The sequence below is a fragment of the Ursus arctos genome, unplaced genomic scaffold, assembly GCF_023065955.2.
Source record: "Ursus arctos isolate Adak ecotype North America unplaced genomic scaffold, UrsArc2.0 scaffold_12, whole genome shotgun sequence".
In the NCBI taxonomy this organism is placed as follows: domain Eukaryota; kingdom Metazoa; phylum Chordata; class Mammalia; order Carnivora; family Ursidae; genus Ursus; species Ursus arctos.
This window is the reverse complement of record NW_026622786.1, coordinates 29,894,145-29,909,453: the sequence shown is the minus strand read 5'-3', so window position 1 is coordinate 29,909,453 and position 15,309 is coordinate 29,894,145. Positions and strand designations below refer to the sequence as shown.

Below are 15,309 nucleotides of genomic sequence, written 5' to 3'. Positions count from 1 at the left end.
CTGAAGGGAGGAATGATATGATCTGACATATTTTTAACAACATCACTCTGCTGATTTGAGAATTACAATAGATGGGCAGAGGCAGGAAGACCATTCAGAATGCTGTCTCGGTAATCTAGGCAAGAAGTGAAGTGGACCAAGGTGAAAGCTGTGGAGGTAAAAAGTTATCAGATTCTCTTTTGAAGATAGTACCATCAGGATTTGATGACTGGTTGGATATGGGACATCAAGAGAGCCAAGTTAACCACAAGATTTTTGGCCTAAGCAACTGGATTCTGGAAGGATTGCATAGCCATTACTGAGACCATTAGATTCAGAAGTCTGGAATTCAAGGAAAGGGTCCAGGCTAGGGATCATAAATATGAGAGCTGTCAGCACATAGTTATCTAATATTTAAAGCTATGAGATTGGATAACAGCACCGAGGAAATGAGAGACCCAAGGGCAGAGGCCACGGAGTTATCCAAAATCATAAGGTCTGAGAAAGAGTGCCAGTGAGAGAGAGGGAAATCAAGCCGGCGGAAAGCAGGGTAAAGAAAGTGTCCCAAGGAGAAAGGAAGTATTGGTTGTGTCAAATATTGCTAATAGATTAAGATGAGGACTGAGGAATGTCCGTTGAATTTGGCAGCATGGATGTCTTCTGTACATTTAGTCCTCACAAGAACTCTATGAGTAGGTAGTACTATTGTTCCTGTTTTATTGAATGAAAAGTTTTACAGCTGTTGAATGTGTCCCAAGTAAGGCCAACTGACAGATCTGAGTATCGAACCCATATGTCTGTCAGAATTTTTAACCACTAGAGTATACTTTATATCATCTGGACTTTTTAAAATTTTGTAAAACATATTAACCATGGGAATAATTCAGATTAATGTAATAAAGATACACATATTCTCTACTCAGAATTAATAGTTATTAATATTTTGTAATATTTGATCCAGATGTATATTTTTTAATTAAAATATTAAAGGTTAAGTCACTTATTTAGAAAAAAATGAATACCTTGTTCTGGGTATTTGGAATAAATAGGTGAAGAGAAAGGAGCTAAGATGGCAGAGTAGTAGGGGGCCCTATGCTTGCCTCATCCCTTGAACACAGCTAGATAAATACCAAATCATTCTGAACACTTAAGAAATCAATCTGAAATAAATAGGTGAAGAACATATAGATCTCTGCCACAGGCCAAAAAAACAAACAGATAATAAACAATAACTGTATGTTAGAAGGTGATGGTGGAGGGGCGCCTGGGTGGCACAGGCAGTTGAGGGTCGACTCTTGGTCTCAGCTCAGGTCTGATCTCAGCATTGTGGGATCGAGTCCCACAGTGGGCTCCAGCCATGTGTTGCGCTCTGTGCTCAGCCTGGAGTCTCTCTCCCTATTCCTTCCCATACTCTTTCTGAAATAAATAAAATAAATCTTAAAAAAAAAAAAAGGCGATAACTGGAATAGGAGAAAAAAAGAAAAAGATATAGCTGGGTAAGGGAGTCAAGAATCTGGGGATGGGAAGTGGAAAGAAGTTTCACTTTTTTTTTTTTTTTTTTTAAGATTTATTTATCTGAGAGAAAGTGTGCACATGTTAGCAGAGGGAGAGAGAGAGAATCTCCAGCAGACTCCCCACTGAGCATAGAGCCCTACACAGGGCTCGACCTCACCACCTGGAGATCATGACCTGAGCCAAAATCAAGAGTTGGACGCTTAGCTAACTGAGCCACCCAGGTACCCCTAGAAGTTTCACTTTTTAATATGGTGGTCCATATAGGCCTTATTGTGAAGGTGACAAGAAAACTTACCAGTGGAAGATAGTTTCAGGCAATGGAATAGCCACTGCAAAGGCCCTGACATGAATTCCCCTTTGTTCTCTTTCCCAATCCATTCTCCTTTCCTCCCCCAGAAGCAACTGATACTGTGAATTTGATATGTATCTTTCTAGTCTTTGTTCTTATACTTCTACTCCTGTATATCCATAAATAATACCGAGTATTGTCTGTCCTTGAGTTATATAAATAATGTGATACCAAACTTGCTGTCTTTGATTCTAATTATGATGAGCAAAATATGTAAGTCTAGTTCATTCATTATTTTGACCTCTTTAGTATTCTGTAAAAATGCCACAATTTATTATTTTTTTCCTGTTACAAGCATATTAACTATACATATTTCCTTAAACATAAGTGAGAGTTTGTTTAGGGTTCGTATCTACAAGTGAAATAGTTGAGCTATTTATATACATTTCAGCTTTATTAGATATTGTCAAATTGTGTGATAGCTCACATCAACAAGAATTAAAAATACTATCTTCATATTCTCACCAACCTTTGAAATTATTAGTATTTTACTTTGCCAATGTGATGGAGTGAATTTTTGCTTTTATATTAGTTTTTCAGATCACTAGTGAAGTTAAACTCTTGTTCAAATGTTTACTGGTGAAATTAAACTCTTGTTCAAATGTTTACTGACCATTCAGCTTTCCTCCTCTATAAATTGCTTGCTTATATCCTTTGTCTATTTGTTTATTGGCTGGTGGGTTTTTTGTTTTTGTTCTTGTGTGTGTGTGTGTTTTTTTACTATATTTTAAGAGCAGTTTTAAGTTCATAGCAAAATTGAGAAAAAGGTACAAAGATTCCCTATAATAGTCCTTGCCCCCACATATGCATAGCCTCCCCCATTAGCAACCTCCCAACCAGAGTTACAGATTTGCTGCAGTTGATGAACCCACATTGACAACATCATTGTCACCCAGAGTCCACATTTTACATTAGAGTTCACTCTTGGTATTATATAATCTGTGGGTTTGGATGACTGTATGACATGTACCTATCATTATTATACGGTATTTTCACTGACCTAGAGCACCTCTCTGCTCCACCTATTTGTCTACTCCCCCCACCCCCATTCCACAACCCCTGACAACCACTTTTTACTATCTCCATAGTTTTACCTTTTCCCAAATGTCATATAATTGGAATTATACAGTATGTAGCCTTTCAGACTGGCTTCTTTCACTTAAGTAATATGCATTTAAAGTACCTCCATTGGGATGCCTGGGTGGCTCAGTCGGTTAAACGTCTGCCGTCAGCTCAGGTCATGATCCCAGGGTCCTGGGATTGAGTCCCGCGTCAGGCTCCTTGCTCAGCAGGGAGCCTACTTCTCCCTCTGCCTGCTTCTCCCCCTGCTTGTGCTCTCTCTGACAAATAAATAAATCTCTTTAAAAAAAATAAAGTACCTCCACATCTTTTTGCAGTTTAATAGCACATATCTTTAGGGCTGAATAATATTCCATTATCTGGATGTACCACAGCTTATTTTTCTGTTCACCTACTGAAGGACATTTTGGTTGCTTCCAAGTTTGGAAGTTGTAAAATAGAGCTGCTATAAACATCTGCGTGCAGGTTTTTTATAGTCATAAGTTGTTGACTCCTTTGGGTAAATACCAAGGAACATGATTGCTGATCGGATGGTGGAGTATGTTTAGTTTTGTAAGAAAGCACCAAACTTTCAAAGTTGCTGTGACCATTTTGCATTCCCATCAGCAATGAATGAGAGTCCTTGTTTCTCCACATCTTTACTACAGAGCCAAACATTGGACTAATGTGATAATGATGTCAGTGTAGGTTTCTCAGTTGTAGCAAATGTATGACTTGCAGATGGATTTTGATTCAGCATTTGGTTTTGTCAGTGTTCAGGATTTTGGCCGTTGTGATTGGTGTACGGTAGCATCTCATTTTCGTTTTAAATTGCAGTTCTATTATGAGATACAATGTGGAGCATCTTTTCATCTGCCTATTTGTCATTTGTTATCTTTGATGAGATGTCTGTTAAGGTGTTTGGCCCATTTTTTAATTGGGCTATTTGTGTTCCTGTTGTTACATTTTAAGTATTCTTTGTCTATTTTGGGTAACGTTCCTTTATTAAATATCATTGTCTACCTTTTTTTTCTTACTGATTTATATCATGTTTTATTTAGAGCAATTTTTCCAAATCGTTTCTGAGAAACTCAGTTGACTACAATGTATTTTATTAACTGCTAAGTGATAGAATTAATTTCTGAATTTTTAAAACTTTGTTTTTTTTTTTAATTGAAATTCAATTAAGTAACATATAATGTATTATTGGTTTCAGAGGTAGAGGTCAGTGATTCATCAGTCTTATGTAATACCCAATGCTCATTACATCACATGCCTTTCTCAGTGTCCATCACCCAGTTACCCTCTTTCCCTCCAGCAACCCTCAGTTTGTTTCCTATGATTAAGAGTCTCTTATGGTTTGTCTCTCTGATTTCATCTTGTTTTATTTTTTCCTCTCTTCTCCTGTGATCCTCTGTTTTGTTTCTTAAATTCCACATATGAGTGAGATCATATAATTGTCTTTCTCTGATTGACTTATTTTGCTTAGCATAATACCCTCCAGTTCCATCCATGTCATTGCAAATGGCAAGACTTCATTTTCTTGATGGCTGAGTAGTATTCCATTGTATATGTGTGTGTGTGTGTGTGTGTGTGTGTGTACTTTAATAAACCATGCAATTTAGTTGCCCATAATTGTTCTATATTCCCATCTTGTCTAACAGTAATATTATTATAAATATATAGAAGTGGGGCTGGAGCACTTTCTTTTGAGATGGTCATTATCAGATACTGAAGATCAAGCCACAGTATTATACTGCTGACTCCTATCAAATATAAAAAGAATGGAAAATAGTGCTTTTTGACACATGACGTCATCTGATTTTATCTAAAGATAGATGGTTTGTGTATTTAAATGTAACAATCCTTTGGTAAACTTTATCTTCCTGTCTTACAGATTAACAAATAGAAATATTATACACAAACCTGCAGAGTGGACCTTAATTGCTGTGGTGTTGCTGTCATTGTAAGTACTCCTTCAGATTTTAACTCTAAATACTAAATAGAATTTTGATTGGGGAAAAACCAAGTTATTCATTGATTTTATAAGCATCTTTGGAAAATGTACCTCTGTTTTGTGCCTTACTGTCCTTTCCTATGTGATGAAATAACTTTCATGTAAAGTGATATGCCAGTATTTTGATAAACTTTAATTATTCTCTTTATCTTTTTTACCATCTTTTCTTCTGAGGGCCTTTCTCTTCACAAATATTATTTGTTATCTTTTGAAAGAGGAGAACGTCTCCATGTGGACGATATATGGATAAGTCCTTTAATTTCATTTTTAACAGTGCATTTTTATTAACATTGAATGGGTCTCACTATTTTATAGCTGTAGTTTTACCAACGTACTTAATGCTATTTCATTTTTTTCCAATGTATTTTATCATTAATAGCTTTAGGAAAGTTTTAATTTCCAAACTAATATACATCTTTAAAATCAAACAGATGTAAAGGAACTAAAGTAGATACTTAGTGCACAAGCATATATGAAACATTTAATACTCATTCACCTTTTAAGAAATCACTTAGTGGTTTCTAAAGCTGTCTTTCAGGAGGGTTAAAACAGGGTTTTTCAGCTTGAGTTGCAAGTCTTCTTTTGAGGACCATTCATTACTGCATTACTGTAGCTACTTGGTGCTTGTTAGGTCATTGAAGCCTATAGGACATTGAATACTTACTGAACACTCAGGTCAAGAAGTGTTATGAGCCAGCCTCATAGCATCTCCAGTCCTGCTTTCTCTTTCTTTGATATTTCTTCAGTCTGACATGTTACTCTGTCTTCACTGTCCCAAGGAAGGCTATGCTGGGAGGCATTAGACTAAGCTTCAGTGAGCCAGCATCTGTGTCACCCAACCAGATACAACTCACATGATTCATTAAATCAGAACACAGAAAGTAACTTTACTTGAATGCCCTGATATAAATTTTTTATCAACCATAAGAACAAATCTTTTGTCATTTCTACTATTCAGTGTTCCAGTTGAATTGGTTATTTGTGAAACAGATCTTATTAATTTTTTAGAAAGTTCTTTCCATTTTCTGAAATTTGTAAATATTTTGGTCACTAGCAAAAAAAAAATATCAGTATCTCTGCTCACCCACCATATCCTATGCCTGCCAATAAACCCTCATAGATAACTGTTTAACTGTACTTCTGCAATTCATTATACTAAAGAGGAAGTAACTTTTTTGGTTGACAAGTCACAGGCCTGCGCCAAGCAGTAATCTCAGAATCTTGCTTTCTAAGCCAGTAACTGGAAGTATTATCTTAATGAGCAGCTGCTTACTGAGAATACATGTTAGGTCCTACTTTTTTTTGTATCAAACTCTTGACACATCTTCTCCAAAATGTATAGGAAGGGGAAAAAAAAGTATAGAAAATGAAATAATAAAGACTGCCTTTAAAATTTCAAATGATTATTCCACACAAAAATAAACTTCTAGTGTTTGATTTTAATAAAGGCCCCCATGTGGCACAAAATATTGAAAGCTTTGCTAATCCTTTTAGGCACTATATGACTTCCCAACTTTGGATATAGTATAGGGAACCTCTTATTTCAAGGGTCAGTGACCCATAAAAATAGTAACTTAACTGAAGTTAAGACACAAAGTGCACACATCTTATTTGTATTGCCTGTTGCACGTTACGCGGTCTTGAGGTAGCAGTAAACACTGACTAGTTCCTTTTGTCATTCACCTTGTATCCTTCTCTTTCATTATACATTAACCCCTAGCTACATCTGTCCATCCTTCTCCTGGTTCTTGGTCCTTTTGATACCTGCATAACTAAAATTCTGTCCAGTTAGGGCTCTTCTGGCTTCTTTTAAAATCCTTGGTCACTGTAGACACCAAGTGAGCTGAAATTTTCTTGGTTTTTGCCTTTCAAATATTACTTTCTCATAATTCTTACTTTTGCCATTGGCCCTCCTTGCAGGGTATTCCTGATCCCTTCCATTCTGCATTTGCACCTTCTGTATTTCACTAGCTGAAACCCCTTATTCTTTGGTCATCAGCTTCTAAGACTTTTGTCTCCTGTCCCAGTATTATTTTATTTATTTCCTCTTTTCTCAGAAAGTCTCCTTTAGCTTTTCATATTTCTTCCCCCAAAGAATCTCTTCTCAACTCATAAGTCCCTTCATTCTGTCTTGTTCTTTTATTATTCTTTTAGAGTAAATATTACTTTATGAGATGGGGGTAAAATTAAAATACTTAGTTAAATACTAATCCCATTGACTTCTCTAAAGTATAATTATACACTATACCCCTCTTTCTGCCCACTTAGAGTTCATAATTACTTTTTGGGATAGGCATTTTGTTGTTGGGGGAAGAAAAAGTAGACTTGAAGGCCAACATTGGATGAAGGATCTTAAACACAGGGAAAAATATGGAGACTTTAGACATCCAAAGAGACATGCACATAAAAGGAGAAAGGAAGTAACATATTCACACATATTTGTGGAGCAATAACCACACTACTCAGCCTTTTAATTTATTGCCACTAAGATTGAACATAGGCATACGTGGGATTATCTTTTTTTTTTTTTAATAATTATTCTATGATTTGGAAAACCTTTGCATCTACTCTCAAATTTCCAGTGGAATTTTTAATCATTACTTGCAGATGTTTCTAGAATTCATGTTAAAAGTAAACTTCTTGGGGCGCCTGGGTGGCACAGCGGTTAAGCGTCTGCCTTCGGCTCAGGGCGTGATCCCGACGTTGTGGGATCGAGCCCCACGTTAGGCTCCTCTGCTGTGAGCCTGCTTCCTCCTCTCCCACTCCCCCTGCTTGTGTTCCCTCTTTCGCTGGCTGTCTCTATCTCTGTCAAATAAATAAATAAAATCTTAAAAAAAAAAAAAAGTAAACTTCTTATAAATCTTTATAGCTAGGAAAAAGATTCTGAATGGCAGTTATAGTCACTGAAGATGAGTATAATAAGACAATATATTCAGTATTATATAACAGTGGTACTATTCTTTGTATATGAACATTGCAAGGTTTTGTTATTAGCACTTGTTTAACAAATGAAAGCTGTATCAAAATTCCTCTTGAGAACTACTTAGAAAATGTACTTTTTTTTTTTTTTTTTTTTTTTTAGCATTTTTGCTGTACTGGCTCCAGTCTAACTTTTGTTAGAGGGGAAAAAAATCAATATTTTGAGCAAAACATGGTGGTCCAGAAGAATGAAAGAGGGCTGGTTCTTGAATTTTCACATCTGTATTCTTAATAGTAAATAAGGTGTTTCTGTAGCAAATCATCATTTCCTCATAATACACCTGTGAAACTGCAAGGGAAGTTAACATTAGAAAAATTTATACCACAATGTGTAATCTATCAGTGTATACTGATGGGAGTTTTATACCTGTATAATCTCAGGAAGGAATTAATCAAATCAAATTATACACTTCATCTTTATACACCCAATGAAATAATACACTTTTATGTAAAACTACATCATGACCTAGTCCCATTTCATTTAGATTTCTCCATATGACTTGAATGGCCAGTATGACTGCAACGTTTATGGATATTTATACTTTGTACTCAGACCTTAAATAGTTGTCAAGAGCACACAGAAAGACCTTTTAAATCAGAGCTTAAACAGTATACATTTATTTAACAGTGAAGGAATTAATTTCCCTTTAGTGCTTTCATGTTTATTTAGTAAATGTTACAATTAGCAAAGATTCTGAAGTACTCCTTACATAGAACATCTGTAGTACTGATAATTGACCCAGTATTTTTTTTGTTTTGTTTTAAAGATTTTATTTATTTATTTTTGTGAGAGAGAAAGAGAACAAGCAGGGGGAGGGGTAGAGGGGGAGGAAGGAGCAGACTCCCCACTGATCAGGGAGCCTGATATGGGGGCTCAGCCCCAGGACCCCGAGATTATGACCTGAGCTGAAGACAGATGTTTAACCAACTGAGCCACCCAGGTGCCCCTCTTTTTGTTTTTTAATAACTCATTAGAAATGCAGTAAAGTAGCCTGGTAATTGGTGTTATTGCTTAAGCACTTGCTTATAGTAATTTTTTAGCTTAGTTGAACTTTATCAGACTTTACTCTTACATACTATATGTTGAAAGAATACAGAGTTGAATCTGATTTTCCCACAAAGTAATGCTCTAATATATTAGGCTCTTTCCATAGTCTTGATGCATGATTTTTCATAAAGATGTATGTAAATATATAGGCAGTCTGCTATAAGTATTTTAGTGCCTATATACTCTATTGTGTAAAGCTAGTTAATGTATTTGTATAATTTTGATGTGTTTATATACCAAATTAGCAAGCATAATAATTAAAGTCCATTTTGTGATGCCTCCTCATAGTGTTATCATATTTGTTTTTCTATCCTCATAATTCTCATCCTATTCCTAATATAGGAAAAACAGAAACTGTAGAATCGCTTTTCATCATGGTCTCGGTACTCAGTATAGTTTCTTTGAGAATATTTTGACTGGTATTCTGAGAAGATTTTATAGTTATAGGACACCCCCATCAGCTTGATCCCTTTTCTCCTTTTCCTCTTCCCTTTGTTCTTGGTCTTCCCAGTCTTCTTTGGGCTCTCATTATACTTCAGCCTATAACACAAGATGGGACTATGTAGATGTTGACCAAAAACTGAGAAATCTGGAGAAAGGTCCAGACTAGCCGCCAAAGAGAAACTATATAGAGGGCTATGGAGAAGCAGATTAACTGGCCTAATGTACTTTATGTGTATAGCCACATGCCAGAAATGGGAATCGGTTTCCTCATTGACTTTTCATATTTAAAATGTAACTTTTCTACCCAAGCTAACCTTTGTAAATAGCCGCTACTTTGTATTATGACAGTCCATGGTTAATTGTAGCATAGGAGGTGAATGTCCTTTAGTGGGTAGCCAGAGAGAGGGGTAAGTGTTGTTCCATGGGAATGATTTGATTATCTAATGAAGGAGATGAATACTTTGTATTACTTAGGGACGGTAGAGAGTGACTTGTGGTAGTCTAACATGGATACATGCTATTCCTAGTTTTATGCCCTTGGTGTTCTCTAATGGAAAGCTTTCAAGATCATCTCCAAAAATGTCTGCTTTCATTTTATTTATCTGAACTGTCTGTTTCCAGTGAACTGTGGCCCACTTCTTAGGCAGAGACCATGCAATAGTTTATTCCCCCTAAAAGCTTTCAGTATGCCTGTCGTTTAGGGAGTAGCATGTTAAGTCCTGAGGAATGGTATTTAAACAAGCTCAACTTGACCATGACCACTAAACAAAAGCCTTCACTGGGTATGCGCAGCCACTTTAGGTAACCATCATACAGATAGACACTCAGAAGAGTCACTTCCCTAGGGTACCAGGCATGAGCAGAAAGATGTGACTAAGGCTTTTTGCCTCCGCAGATTGTTTTTTTAGCCCACCCATCACTAATTTCCTTAGAGAACTTTGTGAGCATACCATGAAAAATGAAGAGATGGTTCCTTAGAAATTTATTGGTTTTCAGAAGTATTCTAAGGCCTTCCTTCTAACATTCCCAATTTGGTTCTGAGTAGTTGAGACCATAATGGAAGATCATTGAAATAATTTTTTATTTTTCCTTCTAATTATGGAATTTTTTATATTTAATTGAATTTTTATTGAGATATAAATTCATATAACATGAAATTCACCATTTTAAAGTGGACCATTCACTGGTTTTTAGTATATTTACTATATTATGTAACGGTTATCACTGTCTAATTCCAGAACATTACCATCACCCCAAAAAGAAACTTCATATCTATTAGCTTAGTCCCAATTTCCTTTTCCTTCATCCCCTGGCAACCACTAATCTACTTCTGTCTCTATGGATTTACCTATTTTGAACATTTTATACAGATGGGATAATATAATATGTGGCCTTTTGTGTCAGGCATCTTTCACTTAACATGTTTTCAAAGTTCATTAATGTTGTAGCACATAACAGTACTTCATTCCTTTTTATGTCTGAGTGATATTCCATTTTATGGATATACCACGTTTTATTTATCCATTAATCAGCTGATGGACATTTAGATTGTTTCTACTTTTTGGCTATTGTGAACATTTGTTTACAAGTTTTGGTATGAACGTATGTTTCAGTTCTCTTGTATATATATCTGAAAGTAGAGTTACCATCATATGGTAGCTTCTTTGTTTAATCTTTTGAGGAACTGCTAGCCTGTTTTCCAAGGTGGCTTCACTTTTATAAATTTCTGCTGAGGTCTCCATAGATTATTGAACTGTAAAGGTCTTCTCTTCTTACCTCATACTGAATAGTCATTTTAGAGGCTCATATTTGCAGTTTTTCCAAAACTCAAATATGCCCATTGTGAGTGATTTTAGACCTTCATGGACTTGTAATACCAACTTATGTTCTAGGAATTTCTCCTTAATATGCAAAATGACTACTTCTGACCACCACCCTTTCAGAAAGACCATAGTGTTAAATTATAAGACCATATAAATCGAATGTCTGAGTCGTAACAAGTGTTATTTTTTTTTTTTTGGATTTCTCAGTATCCATAAAATTCCTCCTTTTGTTTGTTTTTTTCTTGTAAATCTTGGATTTGTTTATCTTATGATGTTTACTATCACAGTACCATTGTCATAGTGAAGTTTAAGTATTTGTTTACTGAGGATTAAATAATAGTTCTATTATTTCTAACCCTCCCCATACTTACTGCTGAGAGTTCATATAAGAAAAATGTATTTTTAAATTGAAGTAACTTTACTCTAGGAATCCAGATATTTTCTAAAGAAAAAATACTTGTTTACATTTTTAACAAAAGCCAGTGATTTTTTTCCCCTCAGAATTCCTCATATTTTGACAATTTTATAATATTACTGTTTTTAACCACAAATTGCTGAGAGTCCCCAGTTTCAGGCCACAATACATATTAAAGTCACCAAGATCCTCAACAAAAAGATATTCCCTCTAGCTTCCTCATCCCCAGCAGCAACAGTGGCAGCACTGGTGACTTGCAGGTTGCAAGCAGCACTTGGCCCTTACCAGTCACAGCCTTGACTTGAGGAGTCAGTCTCTGTATCTACCAATAACTTTTCACATCCTGACTGAGCTCACAGAGGACAGGCCTGGGGAGGCTAGGAAGCTAGAGGCTTAACGGCATTGTTATCCCCAGCCTCAGGGATCTGCACTGTAAGAATGAGATAATGTTGCATATGGACACCACTGGTTGGTTCCATTTCAGTGTCAGAGCATTGAAAAAAAAGCTGGAGCCACTAGTCTGAGAGAATTGTTACATAGCAACATTTATGAAGAAAAGCTTTTCCAGCTCTCATCTACAAAGCTGCTCTTAAAGATCTGTCACAAGCAGGATTTAGATATAAAGTTTAAAGTCACTACAGCCCAGCCCTTTAAACAAACCTGTGTGTAATATATCACTACAAAGTGAGTTACAAAGAACTTGTTTGCTTTGAATTAGAAATATCAATGGAAAGCATCCCTGCTTCCTTATTAATAGGTAATCCTAAAGCACTAAATACAAACATTATCAGGGCATAAACCATCTGTTATAAGAAAAACATTTTATTTTATTTGGCTAGCATAGTCTTTTATAATCAAAGTTTTTATCTCCATTTCCTAGATAATAGTTATGAAGTAGAAAGCCCATAATGACATGCTTCTTCATGGTACGTTCTTCTTTTCTACTTGATTTTTCTTAGAAGTCCTTAATAGTAATAGCCTCACATGCCTCTTGATTTTGAGACTTTAGCTTTGTGTCCAGGAGAAAAGTAAATGCAATTTAAATGCATGTAAGTAATTTTTATTAATCATTACAATACCTTCATTAAATGTAATTCCCTTACCATACAGACTACCTTTAGCTATGCAAGGGCCTCTTAAACCCTGAATTCGGTCTCGTTCTGGATTTTATCCTGTTTTTTTCCTTTGCACTGGCAGTGTAGCCTTGCACAAGTTTCTTAACCTCATTTTGCATTATTTTTCTTTCTTTTTTTTTAATAATAATATTTTTTATTATATTATGTTAGTCACCATACAGTACATCCCTGGTTTTTGATGTAAAATTCCATGATTCATTAGTTGCATATAATACACCCAGTGCACCATGCATTATTTTTCTTTTTTTTTTTTAATTTTTTTATTATATTATGTTAGTCACCATACATTACATCCCTGGTTTCTGATGTAAAGTTCGATGATTCATTAGTTGCATATAACACCCAGTGCACCATGCATTATTTTTCTTGTTGGCAAAATGAGAGGTTAGACTATATCCAGGTTAAGTCAACTTAGTAGTGTGAATTCAACTATGAGATGTTATAAGTAAGAAGTTTTTCCAATGCAGTATGTGAAAGGGTACTGAAAGAGACAATGAGGATGAGTATATTTAGCATAGAAAACAATTTAGTTTTGCTGATAAAGAACCATGGTGATTCTGCCCAAGTATTATTACTTAATGATCTTAGTCATTAAGCTTGGCAAAGAAATGCACTGAATGATACGGCTAGTCACTCTTTCTGTGGAAAGATTATAGAGTACTCATTTAAGTCAAGGGGAGGAACACCCCTCAAGATTCCTTTACTCTCTTTCTACTACAGACTGACATTATATTAGCTGATACTATATTGCTCTCCACATCAAAGCTGAGGAACCTGCAAAAGGAAACAATGGAGTGATTTAGTATCTCAGCATTATACTTAGAGTGGTGAAGAGCAAAATAAAATGTGTATGTTGATTGTTTTTAATGTAAAAATATAGGGGGGTTGTGGGGGGGATTTATTTATTTATTTATTTATTTGACAGAGAGAGAGAGAAAGCGAGGACAAGCAGGGGGAGCAGCAGAGGGAGAAGGAGAAGCAGACTCTCTAGTGAGCAGGGAGCCTGATGTGGGGCTCAATCCTAGGACCTCAGGATCATGACCTGAGCTGAAGGCAGACACTTAACTGACTGAGCCACCCAGGCACCCCATGAAAATATGTTTTAAAACTATTTTGCTTACAGAATCCTCACTGCAATCCGTGGACCTCTTTTCCCTCTTCTACATTATTCTTTACATTTTATTCTAGAAATAAATCTTGTCAGTGAATAGGGATGTCTAGAAATCTGCTCATGTGAATTTTAGATTCTTTGTTCAGATCACATTTAAGGAAATTTATAAAGTGGTTCTAGAATAACATTTTCTTTTTTTACTTCCTACTTTGTTTTTTAGTCACTGAGGAAAAGATCTCAAGTGTTCATTGATAAATCTTCTTTAAACTAGATATGGTGGGACACCTGGGTGGCTCAGTTTACAGTTAAGCGTCTGCCTTTGTTCAGCTCAGGTCATGATCTCAGGGTCTTGGGATTGAGTCCCACATCAGGCTCCTTGCTCAGCGGGGAGCCTACTTCTCTCTCTGCCTGTTGCTCCCCCTGCGTCTGTGCTCGCTCTCTCTCTCTTTCTCTCAACAATAAATAAACAAACTAGATATGGTAAGGCAACCTGAGTTTCTTCTCTGAGATAGTATCATCTTGTTGTTAGCTAAAGGATTGATAAGTACCTGACTTGTAGCTCTGATTTTTCTTCTAAAGAGTTGGTTTAGTCTTTTTTTTTTTAATGTCTCTAATCTATGCCATAAAAATCAACATAAGTAGAGACCATAAATGCCAGAAAAGGAAATGAGACCCACACTTCGTTATAGCATCATAACTATAAATCAGTGTAGAAGCTGGCATCTATACAATAATTGAAAAGCTTCCAAATACTTAGAAATTTGAATTTAAAAAGAGACAACAAGGGTATATTGAGCAGCTGCTACTGGTAAGGCCATATTTTAGGCACTGTGGGGATACCAATATTAAACAAGGCCTCTGCACTCAAAGACTTTACAGCCTGCTGGATGTTGAGGAAAGAGGGAGATGAATGTGTGCACAGGTAACTACAGTAGAAAGTTAAATATATCAAATGGCAAAAAAGCACAGACTATTGGGAGTTTCAAAGAAGCAAAATATCTTGACAAAGAAAGATTTAAAAAAAAAAGAGGGTTTCACAGAAGTGGGGTTTGTGATGGGCCCAAAGGATAGAAAGGTTTTCAAGAAATAGAAGTGAAAACCCAAAAGACTCCACCCCAAAACTGCTAGAACTCATACAGGAAGTCAATACAGTGGCAGGATATAAAATCAAGGCACAGAAATCAGTTGCATTTCTATACACCAACAACGAGACAGAAGAAAGAGAAATTAAGGAGTCGATCCCATTTACAATTGCTCCAAAAACCATAAGATACCTAGGAATATATCTAACCAAAAAGGTAAAGAATATGTGCTTAGAAAACTGTAGAATACTCATGAAAGAAATTGAGGAAGACACAAAGAAATGGAGAAACGTTCTATGCTCATGGATTGGAAGAACAAATATTGTTAAAATATCTGTGCTACCTAGAGCAG

General features: G+C 35.9%; 1 protein-coding gene across 1 annotated transcript in view; it reads left to right on the top strand.

Annotated features, from left to right (window-relative positions):
- The window catches only part of RPAP2 (RNA polymerase II associated protein 2), an 85,662-nt gene that overhangs the window by 44,724 nt on the left and 25,629 nt on the right, over positions 1 to 15,309 (top strand). The window contains exon 11 of the mRNA XM_026497615.4: positions 4,800 to 4,868. Coding sequence (XP_026353400.2) covers positions 4,800 to 4,868 — 69 coding nt within the window. The remainder of the gene's footprint in view (positions 1 to 4,799; positions 4,869 to 15,309) is intronic.